The 26,247-nt window shown below is 39.7% G+C and overlaps 5 protein-coding genes across 5 annotated transcripts; 3 read left to right on the forward strand and 2 right to left on the reverse strand.

The window, feature by feature from the left end:
* Positions 1-12,189: 12,189 nt before the first annotated feature.
* W97_03580 (uncharacterized protein) lies at positions 12,190-13,828 on the forward strand (the record flags this gene model as incomplete). Its single annotated transcript, XM_007781476.1, has 3 exons — positions 12,190-12,474; positions 12,540-12,911; positions 12,972-13,828. Coding segments are annotated over 3 exons (1,514 nt in total), but the record flags the coding sequence as incomplete, so codon positions are not given.
* Positions 13,829-15,622: 1,794 nt separating this feature from the next.
* W97_03581 (uncharacterized protein) lies at positions 15,623-16,639 on the reverse strand (the record flags this gene model as incomplete). Its single annotated transcript, XM_007781477.1, has 1 exon — positions 15,623-16,639. The coding sequence occupies one exon, from the start codon at positions 16,637-16,639 to the stop codon at positions 15,623-15,625; it is 1,017 nt and encodes a 338-aa protein (XP_007779667.1).
* Positions 16,640-16,851: 212 nt separating this feature from the next.
* On the forward strand, positions 16,852-18,042 carry W97_03582 (uncharacterized protein; the record flags this gene model as incomplete). Its single annotated transcript, XM_007781478.1, has 1 exon — positions 16,852-18,042. One exon carries the CDS (start codon positions 16,852-16,854, stop codon positions 18,040-18,042), a length of 1,191 nt encoding a protein of 396 aa, XP_007779668.1.
* A 1,643-nt stretch (positions 18,043-19,685) lies between these two features.
* On the reverse strand, positions 19,686-21,104 carry W97_03583 (uncharacterized protein; the record flags this gene model as incomplete). The annotated part of the gene is made up of 4 exons (XM_007781479.1): positions 19,686-20,240; positions 20,296-20,592; positions 20,667-20,710; positions 20,762-21,104. The coding sequence occupies 4 exons, from the start codon at positions 21,102-21,104 to the stop codon at positions 19,686-19,688; spliced, it is 1,239 nt and encodes a 412-aa protein (XP_007779669.1).
* Positions 21,105-23,897: 2,793 nt separating this feature from the next.
* Positions 23,898-25,968, forward strand: W97_03584 (uncharacterized protein; the record flags this gene model as incomplete). Its single annotated transcript, XM_007781480.1, has 5 exons — positions 23,898-24,009; positions 24,116-25,356; positions 25,409-25,558; positions 25,608-25,706; positions 25,756-25,968. 5 exons carry the CDS (start codon positions 23,898-23,900, stop codon positions 25,966-25,968), a joined length of 1,815 nt encoding a protein of 604 aa, XP_007779670.1.
* Between the last annotated feature and the right edge of the window lie 279 nt (positions 25,969-26,247).

A 26,247-nucleotide genomic window follows, 5' to 3' on the forward strand; every position in this document is an offset into this window, starting at 1 on the left:
CTATACTAGCTAGTAAAGTTATAGTAATTAAGATAGAGAATAAATCTTATCTATTTATTTTCTTTATCTTTAATAAAAACCTTAGCGTTTATACAGTTCTAATAGAAAGTATAGATAGTATCTTTCTTTATAAAAATCTTTAAACTCTATTAATTTATAGTAATCTTAGTTATACTAATTATAGTATTAGGAAAGTTTCTTATGCTATCTAGTAGCTTATAGAGCTTAGTAACTTCTATTAGTCTAAGATAAATATTCTTTATTAGTGCTTTCTAATATATAATAACTCTTTATAGAATAGCTTGTCTATAAAGTAGTATTAACTTAGTACTTATAAGAGGATATTCTTATTTTCTCTAATTCTTGCTATTAAATATCTCTATTAGTTTAAAGTAAATTAAAGTAAATTAAATCCTAGTTTCTATTTACTATCCTAATAATAGTAATAATCTTATTAATTATTCTAGTTAGTATATCAAGTTTTAACAACTACTAATAACTAGTAATTAGATTAATAGAAGGGAATTTTCAACTACTACTATAAGCTTTTTATAAGTAATATATAAATTTCTATTTAGATTTCTAGAAGAATCTTTAGTTAAGATTCTGTTTACTATATAATTAGTAAAACTATCTAGAAGTTAATTCTTAGTAAATTTTATAAATAAGTTATAGATCTAGTTTCTTATCTATTTATAAGACAAGAAATTACTAGAGAAATAGTGATAGTAATACTAAGTTTATCTATTAGTAATTTATATATTCTCTTAAGTGCTATTCTAGTACTAAATTTATATTATTTATTTACGTATCTATTTTTATATCTATTTTTTTATTTTTTTATTTATTGATTTATTTATTGATTTATTTATTTATTAATTTATTTATTTGTTTGTTTATTTATTTGGGAGTAGTAAGCTATTTGATAGCTTATGAAATAGTTCTAGCTATTTAGTAAGCTTATTCTAGAAGTTTAATACAAATAGCTTATTTTTAATTGAGATAATTTTTTTAGTTAGGTCTTTTATTACCATTAATTCTAAAGGAAGATACATACTAGATCTTTAGTATTAGATAATTTTTATAAAGTATAAAGTATACTTCTTTTACTAACTAATCTATACTAGTAAGTACTAAATAATATTCTACTTCTATTAAAAGCTTTTTGGAAAGAGATAGTTTAATAATAAATTTATAGCTACTAAAGCCTATAGCTATAATAGTACTACTACTAATTTTATTAATCTATATAGCTTATACTAGATTATCTTTACCTTATCGTATAAATCATATATTATAATCTATTTCTTTGTTTTCTTCCTAAGACTCAAAAAGAAATAGATCTTACTAATTACTTTAATTATTTTTAAGATTCTTTAGTACCCTTTAGTAGAATTACTATAGTACTATTAAACAATCTCTACTTACTAGGCTAGTAGTACATAAATTAGTTTTCTAAATATTATTAGATTTTTACTTATCTATCCAAATTCTTTGAGATTCTTAGAAAAAGCCCTTTAAGTATATATATTCTATATATGTACTTCCTTGATTTAGTTTTTAAGATTATTATCTATAATAATTATAGTAGCAGTAAGTATATTTATAGTATAAGTAAATTTTTTATTTAAATACTATTCTAGGATTTCTCTTTTATATACTCTAGTCTTCTATTAAAAGTATTAGCTTTTATATTCTTAAAGCGTTTATAATAGTAAATCCTAAGATTAAATATTATTAATTTCTTAAATTATTATATCTATCTTCCATTCAAAACCTTAATAGTAGTAAAGTATACTAAGCTTTTATAATCTATCGATACTTAAATTAAATACTTTACTTCTTTTAAATATACTCTCTATTACTTAAGTACTTTAATAATAGCTAGTAGCTTCTTATTATAGATTTTATAGTTTAGCTCTAGTCTATCAAACTTTTATAAGTAAAATACTACTAAACACTGATAGCTAGCATTCTTTTATTAATTTATATATTCTTCTTTACCTAGGTCTAAAGTATTTATTTTGATAATAATTTTCTTAGTTAAATTATATTCAAGTAAATCTAGTTTAGTACTAAACTATTTCTTTAGTTTTTAAGAAGCTTTATTAGCCTCTTTACTTTACTAGAATTCTTAATCTTTTCTTATAAAGTCTGTTAATAGAACTATAATCTAGAATCAATCTAATATGAATTTTCTATAGACGAACTAGTTTTAAAAATAATTATCCATTCTTTACTAACTTTAGTATAGACTATTTAAGTACTATCTTTATTTTAATATCAGCTATCTAAATACTCTAATTTATAATAGTATATATTAAGAACTTAATCTTCTATCTATAAAATTAGCTCTTCTTTAGTATTATTTTCGAGTTTACTTACTATAGTACTTATTAGACTTATTTGAAATACTAGAGATATTATTTTCTAGTCTTTAAATATACTAGTATATTACTAAGTTAGATAACTATAAATATATCTAAGTACTCTTATAGAATATTATCAATATATACTTAAAATATAGTAGGAGTATTGATAAGCCTAAATAGTATAACTAAATACTTATAAGAATTTAAACTATATTCTTATTATAGTTTTCTATTTTATATCTTTTTTGGAATAAATTTAGTTATATAATTCTAGAATATTAAATTTACTAAACTACTAAGATTCTTAGTGTTAATTCTATAATCCTAAAATTAAAGATAATAAATAGCTATTCTTTATAGTTATATTATTTAGTTTCTAATAGACTAATATAATTATAAAGTATTATTCTTTTTAGATATAAATAGAATAAAATATTCTATAGGAACCTAAAATTCTTATATTAATACTTTTTTTATGATTTTTATCTAGATATACTTATAGTATCTTTAGCTTTTTTTAGTAATAAAGAGTAAACTACTAGTTTTTTTAAGATCCTATTCCTTCTAATAGATATTATATAATTCTATAGCTAATATACTAGTAGAACTTTATCCAGAATCTTACTCATAAGTAATCTTGTATAGTTTTTATACTTAAGAGGTATAAATAATAGAGCTATAGCATATATAAGTTATTACTAACTTTATATAATCACTACTTACTTAGAATTCTATTTGACTTCTTATTTTAGTTCTTTAGTAGAGATTATATATATCATAATACTATTTTCTAACATTTCTTAGCTTATATAAACTAGTTTCTTTTTAGAAAAGTCTAATATTTTATATATCTATATAATCTTAGGATTCATATCTTCAAGCTATAGTAACTTTAATATGATCTTATATATACATTGCTATAATAGTAAACTACATATTCTAAATATAGAGTCTAGTCTTTAATTTAATTATTTTAGTCTTTTAGTTCACTAATTCTTAATTATATTCTAAAAGTTAAGTGCATACTATCGTAACTTAGTAGATATTATACTTTCTATATAAATCTATTTATATATAGCTAGTAAACTCTGGTACTATAAAGTTTATTACTACCTCTAAATCTATTAGTATCTTAGTCTATATTTAACTAACTTAGACTATTACTCTAAAAGTTCTAGTATATTCTACTTTTATAAAAGTATACTTTTAGTAGCCTAAAGTTACTATTTAGGTACTCTTATACCTATTCAAAAGTCTTTTAGTAGGTGCTTTTATTAATTTCTTCGCTTAAAGATCTTCTAGTTTTTTAAGCTAGAGCTTATTATACTTTAATTTTAGCTTAAATCTCTATCTTAATATACTTAAATTTATTAGTGTTAACTTAGTGTCCTAGGTTTACTTTTACACTTTTAGTAGTGAATTCCTATTACAATACTATAGCTTTATACTAAAATTCATAGAGAATATATTTACTCTTTAGAGTTATATAGCCTCTACTTTTTATATTTCCTATATCTATTAATAGATATTTTATATTGTTGTATAGTATTTCTGTTCTAACTAAAGTATACTATTAAGTATTTAGCTAAACTATTAGATATACTTAGTTACTATAGCTAGCATTTCTAAAACTAAGCTATAGACTTTTTCATATAGCTTACTAAAGCTTATACTAGACTTCTACTATACTTTAGATATAGTTAGTTAAATCTTAACTCTTTAGACTCTTTTTCTAAGCTCTAGCTAGTCTATTTTAGCTTCTAGAAGTTTAGATATATTTAACTATACTTAATTTTATATCTTAGATAGATATTTACTAGTAATAGAAAATTTTAATCGCACTTTTATCTCTAGTTCTTTATTTAAAGCTAGCTTAGAAACCTTAGAGTCTCTAAACTCTATTTCCAAAATTTCTTAAAATAAAAGTTTATTATCTTTATACTCTAGTTTCTTAGTTTTAATAGAAGTTATTAAACTTTCTTTTTTATATTTTAGAATTCTACTAATTACTATTCTTATCTACTAGCTATACTTAGCCCTACTTCTTAGACAATAAGAGATTAAACTATATATAGTTCGCGTTCCATAATCTATAATACTTATATTATTAAGTAAAATAGAAACTATTCTAAATCTTATTAATTACTTAGATATATCTAATACCTATTATTATAGCATATAGTCTAGATTATTCAATTATAGTATATTAGTTTCGTAGCTATAACTGTTTCTATTATTATAAAACTATTAATTTTTACTATTACTTACTTCTTAGGCTACTAATAGGCTCTTATAATATGTTCTACTCAATTATAGTTAAAGTATTTCCCTTATAATAGCTTTCTTTTTAAGAGTAACTTATACCCTTGCTGTAATTTCTTTATAAAATATACTATATATCTTATAGTAGTAATATTAGCTTCTATAGGCTATAGCTTATAAGAATTATAATATTCTCTTTATTAAGTCTAGTAACTCTTTTTTACCACTATAACTAGTATAGTCCTTCTAGCCTTATCTATGTATTATTTATACAGCCGATTATTAATTCTAATAGAAGTATTAGTTATAGGCTATAATTTGTCCAGCTATTCTCCTTATACTAAGTTATTCTTAATACTTTTTTTTAACTCCTAGTAGTATTATACTATTAGAGCTAAGTCTTTTTAACTAATATTTACTATAATTAGCTAGAACTAGATAGTATAGACTACTATAAAGCCTTTCTATACTAGGCTTATAAGCTCTCTCTTTACACTATCTTAGGTTCTTAGTTCAAGTCTAAGTTCTTTAAGAAGTTCTTATAGTATAGTTAAATCTACGTAAATACTCTATCTCTAAGGTAAATAATAATAAATATAACTTTGTTTTCTATCTAAGAATAACCTTAGTTATACTAGATATATAGATTATACTAGAGTAGATAGGATTCTAATTCTTTTTTAGCTCTATAATATTTATTTAGAGTCTTAATCTTAATAGGCTTACTATTAGATGAGTCTCTTAAAATCTAGTTTCTTTTTTATCTAGTAATAGATTTTATAGTAGATATATCAATATATTAATCTTGAGTATATCTTTAAAAATAGTAATTAAAGCATAATAGATACTATTTCTAGATAATAACACTATCACTAAGAGTATAGTATAATCCTAATTAAGGGATTAGAGAATTATATAAGATGTAATAGAGTTAAATTAATGTTATAAGATGATAATCGAGTATAATAAGAATATAAGGTTCTTCTCTTACTATCTAAAGTATAGACCTAAGTATAAATAGTAAATAAAAATAGTAATAAGTAGAATTCTAAGAATAAAGACTAAGACTCTAATAGTATCTATTAAGAGCTAAGTACTAGAGTCTAATAAGTAGAAATTTCTATTTAAAAAATCTTAAAAATAGAGTTTAAGAGCTCTAGAGTTTCTAAGCTAGCTCTAAATAAGAGACAAATAATAAAAATACTCTTAAAAGACTATATAACTAGTAGATATCTACTTAAAGTATAGTACTAAGTAGATTAATATATATATAAACTTATAAAAACTAGAATAGATGAGCAAAAGTTTGATAAAAACCTTAAAAAAGTTAAAGAATAACTTACTATATGTAAATTATAGTAGAAGTCTACTAAAAGCTTTAGTAAGCTATATAAAAAAGTCTATAACTTAGTTTATAAAAAACTAGTTATAAAAGCTAAATATATTAAATAGCTTAGCAAAATACTAAATACTATACTTTAACAAAACATAAGTACTATAATATAGTATCAAAATAGCTACTAATAAATACAAGTTTTTTAAAAATAGAGATAATATAACTTTTTAGAAAAAAGTATAGTTTCTCTTAACTTTAATAGAAAGTTACAATTCTATTAAAAGAGTTCATTTTTAGAAATCTAAAACTAAGTCTAAAATACTAGTTAATTCTAATAAGTTTAGATTTAATAAAGTAGATATTTAAAGTAAAAATAGAAGTATTATAAGCTATAATATAAAAAATTAAAAAATCTTTTAATTAAGAAGTTTAATGAGAGTATCTACTAACAGACTTCTAAATAAATATAAAACTACCTAAGTAATAGCTTTAGATTACTAAAAGTATACTTTTATAATAATAAAATATACTATAATTTTTAGTATAATAGTTTAGGTTAACTAAATATAAGCTTAGATACTGATAGATTTAGAGGGCATAGTAAACTTTATAGTACTAAAGTTTACTAGCTATATATATAATAGAACTATAGATAAAGTATAATATCTATAATATTATAGTAGTAAATATCTACTTCTTAGACTATTATTAGAAATTAGTAAACTAAAAAGCTAGAATATTTAAATTAAAGACTAGACTCTGTATCTAGAATATATAGATTAGTATTATAGTAAAAGAAATATATAATATAGTTCTTAGGTTACTTTAGCTTAGAGATACTAGTTCTAAGATTAGCTAAATATATAGAATATTAGACTTTTCTAAGAGAAAAGTAGTCTAAAAATACTAGTAGATACTAGAAGTACAATAGCTATTATCTCTAGATAATTAATATAACTACTAGAGGTAGTAATAATTCTAATTAAGGAGTTAGTATAACATATAAAGAGTTAAATTAATATTATAGGGCGGTAATTAGATATATCGTAAGAGTATAAGATGCTTTTATTAACTTAAACGTAATTCTAAACTATACTATAGTATAGAATTATCTGTCTATATACTAGACTATACTTATAGTCCCTGTAGTTTTTGTTTTCTACTATAATTAGAGATAATATAGATAGTAATACTAGTATTCTTTATTATTCCTATTATCTACTAATATTTCTATTATCTACTATTATTACGGATTATATGGATAGCGGTAATAATCTTAGCAACCCTACTAGCTCTAGATAAACCCTATACTAAGCACTAGTTTATAATACTAGACTTATATAGTCTATTATAGATTAATCTACTATACTATCTACTAGTATTAGAGGCTATACTAACTCCTTTTGATCTAATATTACCGAGATCGGAGCTAAAAGAGCTAAGAATAGGCTTTAGTAGCTAATAACACTTTAGGTATATAGAGAAAACTATATACTAGATAAAATCGGTCGTAATCTATACTATTTAAATCTAGAAAGAACTATTTTATCTTATATCATTAAATCTCTAAAGCTTACTATTTTACCTCTTTCTTAATATATATACCACTAATAAAAGGCTAAACATTACTATTACTACTTATAAAATATAAAGATCTCTGAATAATAGTACTAACTTTAGTAATAGAACTTAATAATATCTTATAAAATAGAAAGACTGTCTAAACTTAAAGAGTATTTGAAAATTAGCTATAACTCTTTATAAATATAGGAAGATTTAGATACTAGCTTAAGAAAAGAAGATAATTATGTAATATTAGAACTATTACTAGAGCTAAGGAATAGAATAGCCTTAGTAAACTTAAATATAGCTTAACTCAAAAGGCTTATAAAGGTAGTTAAGATAGTAGCTCTTTTCTCTTGTTTAAGTTTCTTTTAGCTCTTTTATATTATTAAGACTATAATAGATTAGCTCTATATTATAGTTATTTAGAGAACATTCTAAGTTTACTAAATGATTACTTTTACCTAGTTTAGCTACTCTTAATTAGTAAGTAGTAGTCTCTTAGTTAAGAGCTATCTCTTTCTTAGTATAAAGATAAATTTTCTATCTATTTTTATAAAAGAAAGAGTAGTTTTTTAAGATATAAACCTTTAGAAAGAAGCTAGTATTATAAACTAATACCTAGTATAGGGCTTATCTAAACTAGATAGAGCTACTAAGCTATTACTATATTTTATATTATTTCCAATAATAGTAGATAACAGAAATAATAGAGAATACTAGTACTACTATCTATCTTATTTTTAATAATAGTAAATAGTAGAAATTATAGAAATCATAGAAATTATAGATATAGTCTACTATATAAATAGTAAGAGCTTCTCTTATAAAAGCTATATACTTAATTTAAAATAAGAAATTTATATTTATATAATTTATCTAATTATCACCTAGTAATATTCGTTTAACTTTACTATATCTTAATTCTATTCTCAATCTTCTTAACTAGAATTCTAATCTCTTTATAACTTCTTATTATCCTATAATAACTTCTTATTATCCTATAATAACGCCTTATTATAGCTAGAATTGGTTTTTTATAAGTATTTAAGATATCTTTAAGCTATATTAATCTAATTCTGTAGTATATTCTAGCTAGGTATTTATGTTTTTAAAAGTTAACCGAATAATAATTAATACTTTAATAAAACTTGATTTTCCACCGTGCGCTACCTTCGCGAAAACTATAACTGCCTCCGAAATTTCTCTAGTAAAAACACTTGTAGCGCTATAATAAACGCTATATATTAAAATTATAAAAAGTAGTTCTATAGTTTCTTAGTCTAGCTTTACGTTTTCGATATATCTACTTTATAGCGCCCTATAACTACTACTATAAAAGCCTTAGGGTTTTAAAATTTTAGCTAAAGCTTAATTATAACTATAGAGCTAGTAGTTACAGCTAGCATACTATAGCTATAGCTAGTACTATAGCTTAGCTACTAAAACGCTGACTACTAACTATGCTAACTATACTAACTATACTTACTACGCTAACTATATACATGTGCCTTAGATTACTAGTTTAATCTTATATAGAATTATACTTTTCTTTTTAGCTATAAGGTAAATATAGACTATTAAGAGTATTCTATAATCTATAATGACTTAATAGAGTAGATAAAGGCTTAATGAAGTAAATAAAAGCTTAATAAAGTAAATAAATACTTATATAAGAAAAGAAATTATAAGAAACTTTTTAGCTTAATAGTAAATCTAGAATTATTAATAATTTATAAGATTATATCTCTACAAATAGCTTGAATTTAAATATATAAATCTATAGAACTAGAGAGTATACTATAGTCTATAAATACTAGATAGCTACATTAGAAGAAAAAATTTAATACTAAGAGCCGCTTAGAGTGCTTAGAGCCTCTAAGTAATTCTACCTGCTTGCGAGCCGCTCGCAAGTATGTTAAAATACTTAAAGTACTTTAAATATCTAGAATATCTAGAGTATCTAGAATATCTAGAATCTTTAAATTATTTAAGCTATCTAGATTATCTAAGACATTTAAAACATCTAGAGGCTAGAGCTTAGTAGGGCTTAGTATACTTAGTTAGTAGCTAAAAAAAATTAAAAAAGGCTTTAAGTCTAATTCAACTAGTAGAATAGGGAGGGTGAATAATAGAGCTAGTTTAGAAGTAGACTTTTAAAAATAAATTTATCGGCTTAATTTTTAAATTCGTTAATACTTTAGCTCTTTTTACTAGAAGGTAAAAGTTAAGCGAGATTAGAAACTCTAAGATTCTCTACTTACTAAGCGGCGCTAACTATTTTTAACGCGCTATATATTTTTATCATTTTAAATATTTGGGATATTTTAAATAGCTTAGATAATTTAGAAGTTCTAGATATCTAAAGCGCTTAAAGTAATTTAGTAAGATACTCTAAGCGCTCTAAGCGTACTCTAAGCGCCTTAGATATCTTAAACTAATACCAATTTTATAAGCGCCCAAATAATTCCTATTATATATACTAATTGATTAGAGAAAATTTAGTATAAATATAGTAAAATTATATCATATAACTTTTAATTCATTCTATAGAGTTTAAATTAGTATACTAGAGGCTATATTAATAGAGAAGTAAGATATAGAGCTTATGTAATCTTACCTATAATAAAAATCAACTTAATAAACTTAATATTATATAGCTTATTTAATAGTTTAGAAAAGAAAACTATATGTATGTATATAGGCATAAAAGAGAGAACAAAGAAAAGTATTATAGTATAAAAAAGCTTAATACTAAAATCAACCTATTTAGATAGTAAATAAGATAGTATATAGAATTTAAAAAGTTAGTAAACTTAATAGAAAGAAACTAAACTAGAAGCTAGATTAGCAACTAAGAATAGAAAGTAAATTAAAGGTAGACTAAATTAGAAACTAAGCTTAAATAATAATTAGAGAATTATCTACAAAATATAACTAAATTGTAGATTAGGCAATAAACTAGATAGTAAGTTAAGTAGTAAGCTAAGTAGTAAGCTAAGTAGTAAGCTAAGAGAGTAACAAAGTAGTAAATTAAAAGATAAACTAAGAAATAGAATAAGAGATTTTATAGGAAATAGATTAAGAGATAAACTTAAAGTTATACTAAAAGATATACTAAAAAAACCCAGAAAAAGACTACAAAGAAACTAAAAATAAACTAAGATTAAAATAGAAAAAAGAAAATAACTCTTTTATAGAGAGTATAGAGAAATAGAGGTGTTTAAGAAAGAGAATACCTATTATTTCAAAAAAGAAAATAGAAAAGTTAAGAGAAAGAATCTCTCTTAGAGAGAGAAAAATTTGTTTTGTACTTAAATAAGAAAGTTAATAAGCTAAGCTAGATTAGAAGCTTAAATAGATAGTGTACTAAAATTAAGCTAAAAACTAAACTAATAACTATATTCTAAACTAAACTAGAATATAAGCTATAATCTATACTAGAGACTTAGCTAAAAACTAGACTAGAATTTAAGCTAGAAACTAAACTTAATTAGAAACAAAGCTATAACTATAAGTATAAAGTGTTCTAGAAATTAGACTAGATTTTAGGCTAAAAAGTAGACTAAAGAGTAAACTAAGAAATAAACTAAGAGATAAGCTAAGAGATAAACTAAGAGATAAACTAAGTAATAAATTAAAAAGAAACTAGAATCTATATATAAAGAAGAAAATAACTCTTATAAATAAATATAAAGTAAAGAAAACTAGAGGGAGCTTACTAAGAAAGAGAACACTCTTTATATCTAGGAAGAAGAAAAGTAGAAAGATATAAAGAAAAGATATACTTTTAAAAATCTAAATATACTACGTATTCTTTACTAATACTCTAAACTATGTTAGTATAAAATAAGTATATCTAGTTATTTTTACTAGAAGTTTATCTTCTAAACTAGTTCTATTAGTATATACTTTCTATTCTACTAGTTAAATAGACTCTAAGCTTTTCTTTATAGTTTTTTAATACTTAGTAAGTAAGACTTAGTATAGCTTAGTATTCTAGGAGCTTAGTAAGAGCTTAGAGACTCTTATAAGGGTCTTATAAGAAGTAAGAGTTACTCGGAGCCTCGAAGCCCTCGGAGTACTCTAAGAGGCTCTAAGAGGAATTTTTTTTTATCTTTAAAGTATTTAGAGATAGAAAAAAAATTTATTAGTAGAGAAAGTTAGAATCCTAGCTTAGAAGAAGAGAGTAGTGCTAAGATATAGTTAATAAGATAAGAAATAATATTATTTAGTAAGATTATATTATGCTCTTAAGAATACTAGACCCTTAATAGCGCGATACTAATATAAACACCGACTCCATGCTTCTTCTAATGCCTATAAGAATAACTTCGATCAAGCCTTTATACCGCTTACTGCCTCTAGGGGAAGAACTTTTATGACTCGTACCATACTAGGTTGCGCGCCGTGGATAGCTAGTTGCTTGGTGCCCCGTTCATTCCGGACGCAGCTTGCATTCTTTCGTACATTTTCTACAGACAAAAGCTGGTGTCTTCCTCTACATCGGTCGAAAGCTTGTAGGCCGTCAATCCATCACGCACGGTTCCACTCTACAGAGCAGGAAATGGGCTCGATACCAGCAGGTTGTGAGCGCCATTCTCCGAAACCCGCCCCGTTTGTTTTCGTCATATCAGTGCACTAACAGGGATGCAGGCCTTGATCCTCACGTTTACACGAGCGGCCGATGGCTTCGTCGCGACAAGCTGGAGCGTGACTCGCGCTATGTTACGTTTGACTTCGACGCGCTCTGCCGGAGGGTTATCGAACTATGTCCTGGAGCTGTTTCCATTGCGACTTACGATAAGAAAGAAGGGGCTTTCAACAGGGTCTTTATTTTCACCACTGACAGTGCAGAACGTGTCGTGGCGAGGCTACCCTTCGCGCTGGTAGGACCGCCCAGATTGACCACCAATTCCGAAGTCGCCACTATCAAATATTGTGAGTCCAAATCAACACACTCGATAGAAGTACAGTGCAGCCGCTAACTATTGTGCGCGTCTTAGTGCAAGCCAATACCAGCATCCCTATACCGAAAATCCTCGACTGGAGCGATGATGCTTCAAACGCCGTTGGTAGCGAATACATCATTATGGAACCCACCGCCGGTGTTCAATTGCACCAGAGATGGCCAGTTATGACTGGCGACCAGCAAGTCAGATGTATAGACGCTATCTATCAGAAGGTCATAGAAATGGTAGACCTTAAATTTCCAGCTTACGGGAGCTTGTATTTTGTCGATGCCCCGCTCAACTCTGCTTCCAAGCAGCCTTTGAACCAAAAATTCTGCGTCGGTCCCCACTGCGGAGCTATGTACTGGAATTGCAATGTTGGCGAATCTAGATATTACCACAACACAAAACCCAATCGGGGACCGTGTAAGTCTTCGTGATCTTGGTCTACTTCGGCACAAACGAATCACTTACAAATCACTTCAGGGTCTGATCTTACTGGGTATTGTGACGGTCTCATTGATACCGGTCTTTCCAGGATCCCACCGGTCGATCCTGTGGTTCAGAACCGACCGCACTATCAAGGAACCGTTCAGGCGCACCTTCGCCTCCTGGAATCCTGTCGCGCTGTTATAAGGAGAATGTCCGAAGACCCTCGAATCCGGGACGCGGCTACACCGACGTTACTCCACCCTGATCTACACAAAAGAAATATATTCGTTTCGGATAACGATCCTGCTGTTATTACAGGTATCATCGATTGGCAGTCGTCTAGTATTGAGCCAGCGTTCTGGTATGCAGACGAAGTACCAGACTTTGCAAGACCCGTTACTCACCCCTCGCTCGAGCATCGATTTGAGCCTAATAGCGAGCGATGCGTGAAGGCATTTGACATTTACACTCGATTCCTTGTCCCGAAGCTGTCTGGCCCTAGATTGATGGATGAAGCTCTGTTCCGGCCGTTTCGCTACTGCTACAGGACGTGGAAGGATGGCACTGTGGCTTTACGCCATGAACTAATTGAAACCTCGCACCGCTGGAAGGAGCTGGGTTTTGCGGGTTCGTGTCCATTTCCTATACCCACGCCTGAAGAATTAGCCGTTCATCAGAAGGAATACAAGAGCTTTGAGGCGGCACATGATCTGAGACAGAATCTCTCAAGCTTGCTTAATACTGCATCCGATGGATGGGTCCCTCCAGAGGACTGGGGAGCGACAGAGTCGGCCCACAGGGAAATGTTCAACGGGATGTTGCAAGCTGTTTTGACCAACGAGAATCCCGACGCTGATGAGCCAATCAAAGACGAAGGAGATTTAAGGGCAATCTGGCCATTCGATATATGACAGGGTCCTCGGGTTGTGACACAATTTTTCAGGTGTTGTGTCACCATTCAGTTACCGCTTTTTGAGTCTGAAAGAATGGAGTGAGTGGGACAGGTCGAGACGAGAGGACTGGACCGAACCCCACCACTCTCTCCAGCTTAGCGCCTTAGCTTCCGAATGTTCATACGCTCAACGCCTAAAGTACTTCATAAGTAGGGCAACGAACGAGGCTAAAGGAACTACCGGACGCCTTGCACTCTCTCCGGTTCTTTTTCCTTTAGTAAAACGCAAGAGATACCAACCTCCTAAACTCCTTCCTTTAGCGCAGAGCTCATCTATTGCCTGGTTCCTCTCGATATACTGCTTCATAGATGTTACCAAACCCAACCCGTGTCTACTATTAACGCTCAGCTACCTTACCAACTTGCCCCTACAAATAAGGAGAAGCCACGACTATGCAATCCCTCAAGGCATCGTTACCCACGCGTACAGCTACTGATACCGTATAACTAGTAGCCTTCCTCAGAGGCATAATCGTTTCCGACATCTCTCATCCATGAGCTGCCTCAGTTTTCCATATTTATATCGCACCACCTTTTCGTCTGTGACCAACAATACAATCTAGCGCTTCCTGCTTCTCGTCACGCCCAGTGTTGCCAAAAGTTCGATTGAATCTAGAGTGAATCCAATCAATCTAGAGCGGATTGATTAGATCGACTATGGATTCAATCTATAACCCTACTAGCTAGCTTTATCTAGGGCTTCCGACGTAGATCCGGGGCTTCCGATATAGACCTAGAGCTTCTAAACTACAGCACCTAATATCTTAGCGTACGGAAGGCTCTGGAAGTTATAACCCCTATGTTTTTATTTTTCTATAAGTACCCCGCACCAAGACTCGTGATCTTTTTAACTTTAAATAGCTAGCTGGACGGCATGTGATAAGCGTGGAGTAATCCATAGTCGAGCTGGAAAGATCGATTCAGGGTCAGCTCGAGTCTAATCGATCTCTTGGCAACACTGGTCACGCCTCGTGTGCAGCCTTCACAATGCCCTTGTTATTGTGTTCTTGCACAGGCTTGAGTACTACGAGGGCATCATGTTCCTCACAAACCGAGTGAACGACTTTGATGACGCGATGCAGAGTAGAATACACCTTATTGTGAAGTATCGCGCTTTGGGTCTTGACGCGAGGAGGGAGATCTGGAAGAGTTTCTTGGAGGGAGCAGCTACAAAGAATGGTCGAGCAAGGCTGTGTGGCAAGGAACTTGACAAGTTGGCAGCTACGAACTTAACGATCGGCAGTTAAGCTTCGCATATCCTTATCCAAGCACTGATTGGGCTGACACGGATTCCTTGTGAGATAAAGAACGCTGTAAGAGCGGCTCATCCTTTGGCATCCCAGGGTGACTGCCTGTCAAAGTAATCGAAACTGACAACTAAGGTGAATCTTGACAGCTCGCTATAGAGGGTTCCACGACTGGTACTACACAGCAACAAACGAGACGCCGGGAGGCTCAGCAATGCCAATACAAGATCAGTACGTGATTTTTGAGGACTACTATCTACGTCAGAAAGAGTCCGCAGCAGCGTAATGTACGTTACCTTCGATGTCTACCCGGTGAACTCCATTCATGGACGTTGAGAGCCTGAAATCCTCGCATGATGACTCAAATGCATTATAGAATGCATTCAAACCATCCCCGATGGGCTTGACCTTGGTAATTTCGGATCTGGAAAGCTTGATCATGGCGAGAGACGACGCGGAGCCAGACGCGCTCATTCACAGTCACGGATGGAAGGTCGATCGTCTAGTTATTGCTTATCTTTTGCTTCAGTCCACATTCTATCAATGACTTGAAAGACGGCTGTAACCGATTTCATAGCATCGGCATCAAGCTGTTGCCCGCCAAAGCGCTGCTGCATCTTATCTGGGTGCCACCTGACCCTCTCCGCCTTCAGCAACGCAGTTTGATCCAGTTCTGGAGGCGGAGCATCCCTCAGAAAACTCTCTACATCCTCCTTCTCCACATCTTTCCACCCGCCCGTCTCAACCGGCCACGGTATCAGATCTCTAGTAGGTACTCTCTTTCCCTCGGTCTCTCCACCACGCCGTGCTATCCGGTCCTTCAGCTCTTCCCAGCCCTGACAATACTTCACCCAAGCCTCCCTCAGCCTCTTCGCCTTCTTCCTTCTCTCACCCCTCTGCAAGCTCTCCTCGACCTGCCTCTCAAACGCATCCCGATCATCCTCCATCCTCCTCGTTTGCTCCTGCCACGCCTTCTGCCGCTGTCTCGCATTCTCCCTTCGCTCCCTCTCCTCGATGACATGCTGGTGCGTCTTCTCCCACATCTTGCTGCGCACATATTCGGCATACTCGTCCTCGTTCATGCGCTCGAGCTCGCCGTCCGGGCCGGGCTTGGATGCGGGATAAGGGTAGGTGTGAATTGGTTGGCCGTAGACGCCTTCCCAGTATGCAGCGCCTTCGTCGTCGGCGAGCGCGTCGAAGAGGCTTTCTCGGAATGCCTGATCGGGGTCGAGATATTGAGAGGAGCGGGTGTTGGCGGCGAAAATATCGTCGTAGAGAGAAGGGTCGTCTGGGATGCCGGTGCTGGAAAACTTATGAGCCTTGCCACGATCTCGCCGACGGTGTCTCGAGTCTCGGTCGTGATCACGGCGATGAACCCGTTGGCGCTTGCTATGTGGGTGCGATTCCGACTGCTCAGCGGATCTGGAGCGTTTCTTGAAGCGGAACTTGGTGCTTTTTGGGCTGTTATTATCGTGTACGGGAAACTCCGCGTCTACGACTCCGGCGCCATCTGTTGAAGCCATCATGCCTTCGCCCAAGCTCAATAGCCATCGGAGGTTTGCTGGAGGTTTGCTGGAGGTTTGCTGAGTGTTGCAACCAGTCGCGCGCAGCACGTGCAAGTGACGTCTCACGAGCGCCCGAAGTTCCACCGGCGGGAAAGCTGAAGCTCTCCCGCCGTCTCCATCAAATCCTCCACCTTACCAGGCACGACGCCCTCTTCGCCACAGTCAGCAGGATGGCGACTCTCAAATACGGCCTCAACATCGCGAAAAAACCCTCAGGAGGTCCATCACGTCCAAAAACACCCTTAAAGAAGCCTGTCTTCGGTGACGACGACTCGGAGCCCGAAACCTACGCTCCCGCAAGCAATGGCGCCGCGGAAATCAGTAGGTTCGACGAAGATGCCCCCTCAAAACCATCAGAGCAGATCAACGGCACCATCAAACCTGTGCTCAAGCCTAATTCCAAAGCTAAAGACCTCGGTCCCTCGCAATATGGCGATCTCTCCACCCTCCAGAGCCAGAAGAAGCACCAGCAGGAAGCCGAAGCCTTAGACCCTTCCATATACGACTACGACGCAGCTTACGATGCACTACATGCGAAAGACGCGGCCAGGAAGGCTGCTGCACGTGCTGATGCCGCTGAAAGGAAACCCAAATATATGGAGTCTTTGCTGGCCAGTGCTGAGGTCCGGAAGCGGGACCAGCTGCGCGCAAAAGAGAAGTTGTTGCAGCGCGAACGAGAGGCCGAAGGCGACGAGTTCGCCGACAAGGAGAAGTTCGTTACTAGCGCGTACAAACAGCAACAGGAGGAGATCAGGCGGATGGAAGAGGAAGAAAAGATCAGGGAGGAAGAGGAGGCGAAGAAGAAGCGAAGTATGGGTATGCAGGGTTTCTATAAGAAGATCATGGAGGAAGAGGAGAAGCGGCATCAGGAGGCAATGGAGTTGGCTGCGCAGGCTCGACCGGCGGGTAAGCAGGCGGCGGAGGATGTCGAGAAGGAGAAGAGTGATCTGGAGCTTGCTCGGGAGCTGAACGCGAAGGGGAGGAACGTTTTTATCAACGACGAGGGGGAGGTTGCGGACAAGCGGCAGCTCCTCTCCGCAGGCTTGAATATCGCGCCTAAACCCAAGTCGGCGGCCGTTACTAACTCAAGCTCTTCAAAAGATACTGCGTCCAAGCAGACGTATCAGTACGATGTGGCAAGCAGGAGAGCACAGGCTGAGCGCCAGGGGAGAATGATGGAAACGCAGATGGCGCAGGCAGTAAAAAGGAAGGCGGATGAAGAGGCAGAAAAACAGAGGCAAATAGAGCAGGCGAGCAAGAGCAGGAAAACGGAAGCGGATATCAGCAGCGCCAAAGAGAGATACTTGGCAAGGAAGCGCGAGGCGGCTGCAGCTGCGGCCGCCGCTAAAAGTCCTGAATGAGGACCGCTCGGCTTTACCTACGAGGATATCCATCATGCAGTCGCAAACGATGTCCCGTCGCCACCTGCGGGGCAGGAGCACTGATACTCATCGCGGCTCTTGAGGTATTTGGCGCGTGAAACCTGAAGCCGCCACATCAATGTTTAGCTCGACGAAGTCGCCCTACGCCCAAGATGAAGCAAGGGTACGCAACTCGTCGTCTCTGGGATGTAGCATCATTCACGAAGGCGTGATTAGAGATCACCACTTTGACATTGGTTCAGCCAACCTAACCCACCCGCTGGTATATCTCCACGTAGGTCGAACATTTTCCACATCGGTCGCCTCAGTCCACTGCCGCTGTATCAAATGTCCTCTTTCTCAATTGTCATCTGGGTGTTCGATCAGGGATGGCGCTGCGTTCTTTCCATATCGCAACCGTATCAATTCGCGCCCTAGACCGACGGAGCTGCCTCAGTTGCACTCCGCAGCGCTCTCAGCTTCATTGCTTGTTCGCTTTCCTCTAAGTGGATGAGTATAAGAGCGCGCTGAGATGATGTGTCTGACTGAGAACTGCAAATGGTACGGTGTTGCACCAATCTTGACATCACGGCCTGCTTTGAACCGTTATTAGGGTTACGGAGTTGTGTCGGTGTTCCCGGCACCGTGGACTTTGCAACATAGTACCGTTTGCAACACATGATCGAACTTCTCACATCTGACCTCCGGCATCATATGTTGGAACCGATTATTATGGTGCTGATACGTGTAGCAGGGCTCTAATACTCACAGCCCGCCTAGTCAGAACGTCATCTCAGCCTCGTGCATCCCCCAACTCGGGTTGATCACCGCTTGCAATGTAGGATACTTCCCGCTGGTTGTGGTTTCGGCGGATCATCACGTGGGTTCGCCGGGACGACCTACAGAGGGCCGGAGGACGGTTTGGAGCCGAGGGATCAGCATATGAGGGTTGAGCGAGTGACGGGCCGTGGTGGAGACGGAGAGGGATGTAGTATGTCGTTGCCGCAGTTTGTTTCACGGATACGATCTAGAGCTGGACAACATAGACATAGATTGTAGCTCAAGCATATCTTAGGTAATTAATCCGCCGAAGCGGTGGCCTTCTGATCACCTCTTCATCCTGTCATCCTTTAGGCATGAGATCCTTTTTAATTGTTCGCCCCCAGAATAAACCACAAGTTCAGCTCAGTCGAAACTCAGTGCCCCAAATATCAGTAACCGAAACGCCGTAACGCTAGATCTACTAAGTCGCTGTCGCGACCAGCATGCTAAGGGCCGCTTGGAGAGAGGAGCATGTTCAGGCCGCGTGAGCAAGAACTTGACATGAGAGACCCCGTCTGCCAGGACGGCGGCGAACCATCGCTGGAGTGTGGTACTATCAATGTTGTTTATATGCGAGCATTAATTTATTCGAATACCCCGTGATTTTCAAACCCTTGCCGTGATGCACACAATGCTAACCCGGATCTGCCGAATATGCTCCGCTACACATCGTACACGCATGCCTTGCAGCTGCCCCAGATGTAGGATTGCCCCATTCGAACCCAAATGAATCACCCCTCTACGTCTTCTCTACAAACCTAGACCCCCAAAGCACCCCGTTCCTCGGCCCGTCCCACCCGCCTAATCCACCCTCACGAACGCTATATCACTGTCAGCATCGCTCTCTCCTCGTCCCCAACACCACTGCACCGAACGAGGAAAGGAAAAGGGCACTCACTAGCATCGATCTGCCTGATCCTCGGCAGTGCCAAACGAACCTTATTCCTATACAACGCCGGCTGCCTCGTCTGCAACGGATTCCCCTCAAAGTAAACAGTCTCCAGCTCCTCCTTATCCCCTAGCTCGTGCTCAACCTCGCCGAAATCGGAAAACTGGCAGTAGCCCGCCCACAGCTCTTCGAGGTGCACGCAGGCGGAGAGGCCGGTGAGATGCGTGAGCGGGTTGTTGGAGATGTCAAGGGTGCGCAGGTTTACGAGGGTGGAGAGGCCGGAAAGGGATGTGAGGGCGTTGTGGGATATGTGGAGTTGTTCCAGCGAGGTCAGGGTCTCGAGGCCGGTTATGGCGGTTAGTCGGTTTGCTTGGATGGAGAGGATTTTGAGGGAGGTGAGGGGAGTTAGGTTTCCGAGGGTGCTGATTTTGTTTTTGGCGAGCCAGAGCTTTTCGAGGGAGGTGAGAGTTTCCAGGTTTTCTATTGTCTAAGGATGGGCGGGCTTAGCTGGTGTTGGAGAAGAGAGGGGGCGCGGGACGCACTCGTATACGGTTTGCGCCCAGTTCAAGCTCTTCGAGGTCACTGAGACCGTCGAGACCTTCGATTGTGGAGATCTTGTTCTGTACGAAGTAGAGGTGCTTCAGCTTTTTGAGGTGGTTGACCCGCTTGATGTGTTTGATCTTGTTGAAGCTTAGGTCCAGGCTTGTGAGCTCTGTGAGGTCGTCAAGGCCGTTGATGTGCGAGATGAGGTTGTCGTAGAGGTCGAGCTCTTTCAGCTTCGGGCCCAGGCTGCCGGGTAGCTCGATACTGCTGATCTGGTTCTGGCGGAGGCATATTTTCTAGTGGTGCAAACTCTTCAGCTTTCCCGGCTACAGAGGATGCTGGTCGCGTGGGATTGCTGGATCATACGGACCTGAAGCTGCTTGAACCGTTCGAGTTTCAGCGCGGGTATTGACGCTATCCGGCAGTGTACGAGGTCGATCTCCTATATACGGTCTGTCAGATAACCCATGATTATGCGGTACTGCCGTCCTCTTTGACATAGGGCACGTGCATCCGTATCTTCAGGCTCTTCCTCCAGCAAGTCTGCGTACCACCCGCTGTCAGTGGTGCCATTCTTGTTTCTGCCGGTGAAGGGCTGGTGCCACCGGGGAGACACACCTTCATCCGCCGCGATCTGCTCCACAGGCGGTGCATCCTCATCCGAGTACTCCGGATCCGACAGCGCCTCTGGATTGGTTATGAGCGCCTTCTTTTCGAGCCTGAGTTTGCCATCCCAGCCCTTGCTGTTGCGTGGAGATTTGCGAGGACTGCCGTCGCCGTTCGCCGTGGGCTCCTCGGATGATGCCATGGGTGTGCGGTGTTTGTGAAGTTGCGGCTGCTTCGTCGGAGGTTGCTGTCAGCCATGGGCGGAGCGACCACCTACTCCCAATATATCCTGCCGTGCATGGGGAGGGGCGAAGGTTGTGTTCGGCGCCTGGTGCGTTGTGCGTTGTGCGCGTCGTGTGTGTTGTGTGAAGGCTTCCCACCCAAACGGGATGACGATGCGGCTTGTGCGCAGCATGTGAAGGCCAACGACATCCCCTGGTCTTTGACGGGCATTTTCTATAGTAAACGGCATGGAGGCGCAATAAGGCTCACTGGCGATCGCTTTAGGCTCAATCGTGTGAAGTCTGTGCTGCCGCCCCGTCTCTACGGACTGAGTGTTGCTGTACTCCTCCACCGTTCATATGCCGGGGAAGGGCAGCTTTACACGTGGTCGTGATCAATGGCGACAGCGAGGCTGGGCTCAGGGCTGGGGCCGCACGCAAGCAGCTGTCAGGGGGCTGGTGACGGGCGTTTGGACGAGCCTCACTTGGGGGTTGAGGCTCTAGAGTAGCTTCAATCAATTGCAATGCCTGGATCGGCTCCAGGATGGTCATCATACAACAAGTATCCCCGTGGCTTCGCTTCATCTAAACACACTTTTATACAACTGCCGCCCACGAGTTTCAGGGGTGTGTTCATGTGCCTAGAAAACTTCGTTAGTACATAAAAGCTCGCCCGATGCTTGACCAAACTACCAACTCTGGCAAGAGGTCCGAGAGGGCTGCGTTCTACAGGCAAACCACCAAGCCACGCGGCTAGCGTGTTCTAATCCTCCGGCGGCGCCTCTACAGCGATATTTTTTACTTCCGAATAGCTCTCGAATGCGGAGTGTTCGTCATCAACGCTGGCCTAATCTTCTTCAGCCTGCGCAAGCATCCGACCGCTTAGGAGGTACTACAACGCATCTCCAGGGAGGATCTGCACGGCTACGTTCGCGACGATTCCGATAAAGCCACCGTCGAGGCAAGCGTTGAGTCCTCCTTTTCAAGAGTAAGGATTGACAGCACCAAGTATTGACTACTTTACCTTCGGCTCGTCTTCGGACTCATGGCAAGCGAGGTCCTGAGACTCGCAGCAGTCAGCTCCCCGACAAAGTCCATACCGATAACAACGTCCAGCGCATAAGTACTATCTTCAGCGGAGTTTAACACTACCGCGCCGCCTCGTGCAATGCAAATGCTAAGTATTGACATTATTGTAAACGTAAACTCAGCGCGTACGAGAAGCCGCGAGTCGAAATGGCGATGGATAGGGTGGGAGGCGAAGAGGACTGGCAGATGCATAACAGAAGGGACAATCCTCGTGGCAGAAGCACAATGACTTGGATAGAGGGCGGTTGTTTGGATGAAGAACCTGAAAAAGATTGTGGACATCAAGGGAACTCTCCTTGGATAGACCTTGTAGCATGGGTTCTGGAAGTCAAGCGGCCGCTATATACATAAGCGCGTGGTGGGCGAGAAACGTCTTAAATACGTGCTGTCGTTCGTCCAATGCTTACTACATGCTAGGTACATCACATATCTGTGTTTATGAATGACTTCAGGAGCCCGCAGCGTGTGCTCCCAGGACGGCTGGTGACCCCATTACAACCACCAGCTCGGCTCTCGAACTCAGCGCCGCCGCCGTCTTTGTCTTCCAAAACAAGGCTGGACGGACATGAATGGCAGCTTTGGAGCTGTCCATAGGCCAAAAGATGCGAAGGGGGTCCCTTGGCCGAGGACGCCTCTGTTCCCTGTGACCGCGCTAAGCGCCAAGCGGATGTGATGGCCTGCTCCAAGACCTTCCATGTTCCCTAAGGAGCCGCCCGGCGCATGCTGACGGTTGACGGTTGACGATTGCCGGGTGGCTCGACCGAATTCGTGATCGGAGTTCAAGAAGCATTGCATCGAACACGCCAGGTGCTGTTGCTATGCCGTTGCGGCGGGTTTGCTGCCTACCTAGGTACCTACTAGTTGTTTGTGACAAAACCCATCACGCATGGAAAACGGCAGTGCAGGAAGGCTGCGAAGAGCGGCAGCTAAAATCAGCAAAAAGCCACAGACGCCGCCTCTTTGTTCCCCTTCAGGCCTCCTCTGCCGCACTTGCATCTCCTGCTTGCCCTGCCGTGTGCGCATCTGCTTGCGCTAGAACGTTTTTGTGCAGTTGACAGCTGCACCAGGAACGGTGGATTCTGGACATCTGGCCACTCTGCAGCTACTCGACCACCGGTGCAACTGACTGGCACTCTGGGACGGAGAAGCGGCAGTGGTCAGTCAGATCAGATCCGCTCTTTCGCCTTTTCGTGGGCTGGCTGCCATCGCCGCAAGGTAAGAGGACTCGAGTGACTTCTGGTTCATTTCGCTTGCAGCGCGCTTGGCGGGATTCCCAGCCTCATCCGCGCACTGGCACCTCTGCCCTCTGCCCTCTGCCCTCTGCCATCTGCGAACCTCCACACCCCCCCAAAGCTCACCCAGCCCTTGACGTCGGCCTCTCTGTCGCTATATCGCGCTTCTCACCACGGCTTCCATCATCCTCTACCACCAGCCGGCTCCGTCGAGCAACCGCTCCAGGCTCCAGCTCGCTCGCTCGCTCCCGAGCACCGCTGCTGCCGACCGACGTCCGGGCGCGGACTGCCCCATTTGGAACCTTTCAGGGTAATTGGCTTGGCCACACGAGGCCGACGGGATCACCACGCGACGAAGCAAGGAGCTCCGCCATCGACCTCTTCCCACGCTTTCCATCCTAGAGTCCCGTCCATTGCGCCTCACCACGCGAACAGAGGCTCTCGTCGCCCCACATGAGCCTCGAGCCCGCCCAGCCGCCCGGAGACCAAACAGGACGTCCACCCACCGCCGACAAGGGCATCGCCGACATCAACGCGACATCAGCGATCCAGTCTGGCGGCGCATGTAGGTCGTCTTGCTTTGTTCTGCCCGCCCCCTTCGCTCAATGGCAGCGATGGCGTTGTGGGTATACGTCTTCCCGTGCAGTGACTAATCAGTGTCGTTATCCTAGTCCTGTCCAAGAACGCCGCCGGGCCTTCCACAGCTTATGCGTCAGGCTCGCAAGCACCACACCAGGGGAGTTCGTCGAACAATCCCACAGGTGGACCTTCTGTCGGACCAACATCCGATCACCTGAACATCCCGCAATCGTCCACTTCAGCCAGCAATGACCCTGCGCCTGCCGGTACAGGCTTAAGCGGAGCAACAGTGAGCGGGAGATCGGACAGCATAGGGCGTGGGTCCCGACGCAGCTTAACGGGCAAGAGGAGGGCTGGCAGCACCACCAGTAGCAAGCGGTCTCAGCAGGTGCCCCCTGCCACGTCAGAGAAAGGCTTGGGGGCCGCACCGGCAGCTGGCCCATCAACAGCCACCACACAAACGAAGCCAAAGAAGAAGCGCGTCTCTCGTTTCCTAGCATTTTTGAATTGCTGTGGAGTTCCAGAACACGGTAATCAGGTTGGCCAGGAGGATACCTCAGAAGCGTCGAGGACCGCCAGGATACAACCGACTCGTAATACACAACCTGGCCCTTCTAAGAAGCAGGATGTTAGCGCGGCAGAATCGAGTACTGCCGATTCAAAAGAACCCGTGGACGAGAAAAGCAGCGAACCAGTCTATCAAAACACAGGAGCAATTTCAGAAAAGAAGGCGGCGCAAACGCCGTCACAAGGTGACGTGACGATGATCAGGTCGACCGCGGAGATTCCATCAGCTGTTACTATTACCGCTCCTGCTGGACATTCCGATGAAAAGAGACCGTATGACCAGCCACTACCACCTCTCCCGAACCAGCCAGGCCGTTTAGATACAACCTCTGCAGTCCTTCCCCCACAAGTCACCGTTCAAGCACCGACTCCAGTCATGACACCAGCAGAAGAGCAGGTGATATCGGACCGGACGCCCCAGCAAGCACAGACAGATACGGATATCGAAATGACCGATTCTGGACCCTCGCTCCCGCTCGCAGCAAGTGAGGTCCCTGCAGCGACGGACACGACGTCAGGTGATGCAGCTCAAAGGGAAGCTGGACCTCCCAAAGTTGACTTGCCTCCACCTCCACCACTTGCAGAACGCCAAGCCCAGACCGGTATGGCAGCAGTAGCAACGACACCTTGGACTCAAGATACATCTGTTGCCGTCACACCCCCGGAAACCCAGAAGTGGCTCCTACCGCCCATACGGCCAGAATTTAAGGGCAAGAAATGTTTGGTGTTGGATTTAGATGAGACTCTGGTGCACAGCAGCTTCAAGGTAATACCTCGATCGACAAATGCCTTGTTTATCCACCTAACACGTGATTTAGATCTTGCACCAGGCAGACTTCACCATACCCGTCGAGATAGAAGGACAGTATCACAACGTGTACGTTATCAAACGACCAGGCGTAGACGCTTTCATGAAGCGTGTCGGCGAGCTGTACGAGGTTGTGGTCTTTACAGCATCGGTGTCGAAGGTAAGACTGCTCTTACAACTCCTCGTTCATCCGCTAATCACCCTCGCAGTATGGCGATCCACTTCTCGATCAGCTAGACATCCATGGTGTGGTACATCATCGTCTGTTCCGAGAGAGCTGTTACAATCACCAAGGCAACTATGTCAAGGTAAACGTACCCGCGGTGCAGTCGCAATGTGTTATCTGACACCTTCCAGGATCTCTCGCAAGTGGGACGTGACCTCCGGGAAACCATCATCATCGACAACTCTCCAACATCGTACATCTTCCATCCCCAGCATGCCGTACCCATCAGCAGTTGGTTCTCCGATGCCCACGACAATGAACTTCTCGACCTCATCCCAGTACTCGAAGACCTGGCCGGACCTCAAGTCAGCGACGTAAGCCTGGTACTCGACGTCGGCTTATAGCGTAGAACTTGCCTCGCCGGCGCCGATTGCGGCTGATTCTGTTGAGATTGCCGGACTCGGAACACACTGTTTAATCATTCTAATACGTATTGTCGCACGCAGCTCGACTCTCGGAGGACCGGCTCATCAATGGATCCATCCTCACATCGAGTTGTTACGCAAGCTTCGAGCACCGCGCGTAGGAGCCACTCTCACTCAGCGCGCAGAGATGTACTTGTACAGCAAGCCCGGTCAACCCGGATCGTAGAATAAGAGCGGGGCGTGAGGCCAAGACGGAGA

Source organism: Coniosporium apollinis (assembly GCF_000281105.1).
Source record: "Coniosporium apollinis CBS 100218 chromosome Unknown supercont1.15, whole genome shotgun sequence".
In the NCBI taxonomy this organism is placed as follows: Eukaryota; Fungi; Ascomycota; class Dothideomycetes; genus Coniosporium; species Coniosporium apollinis.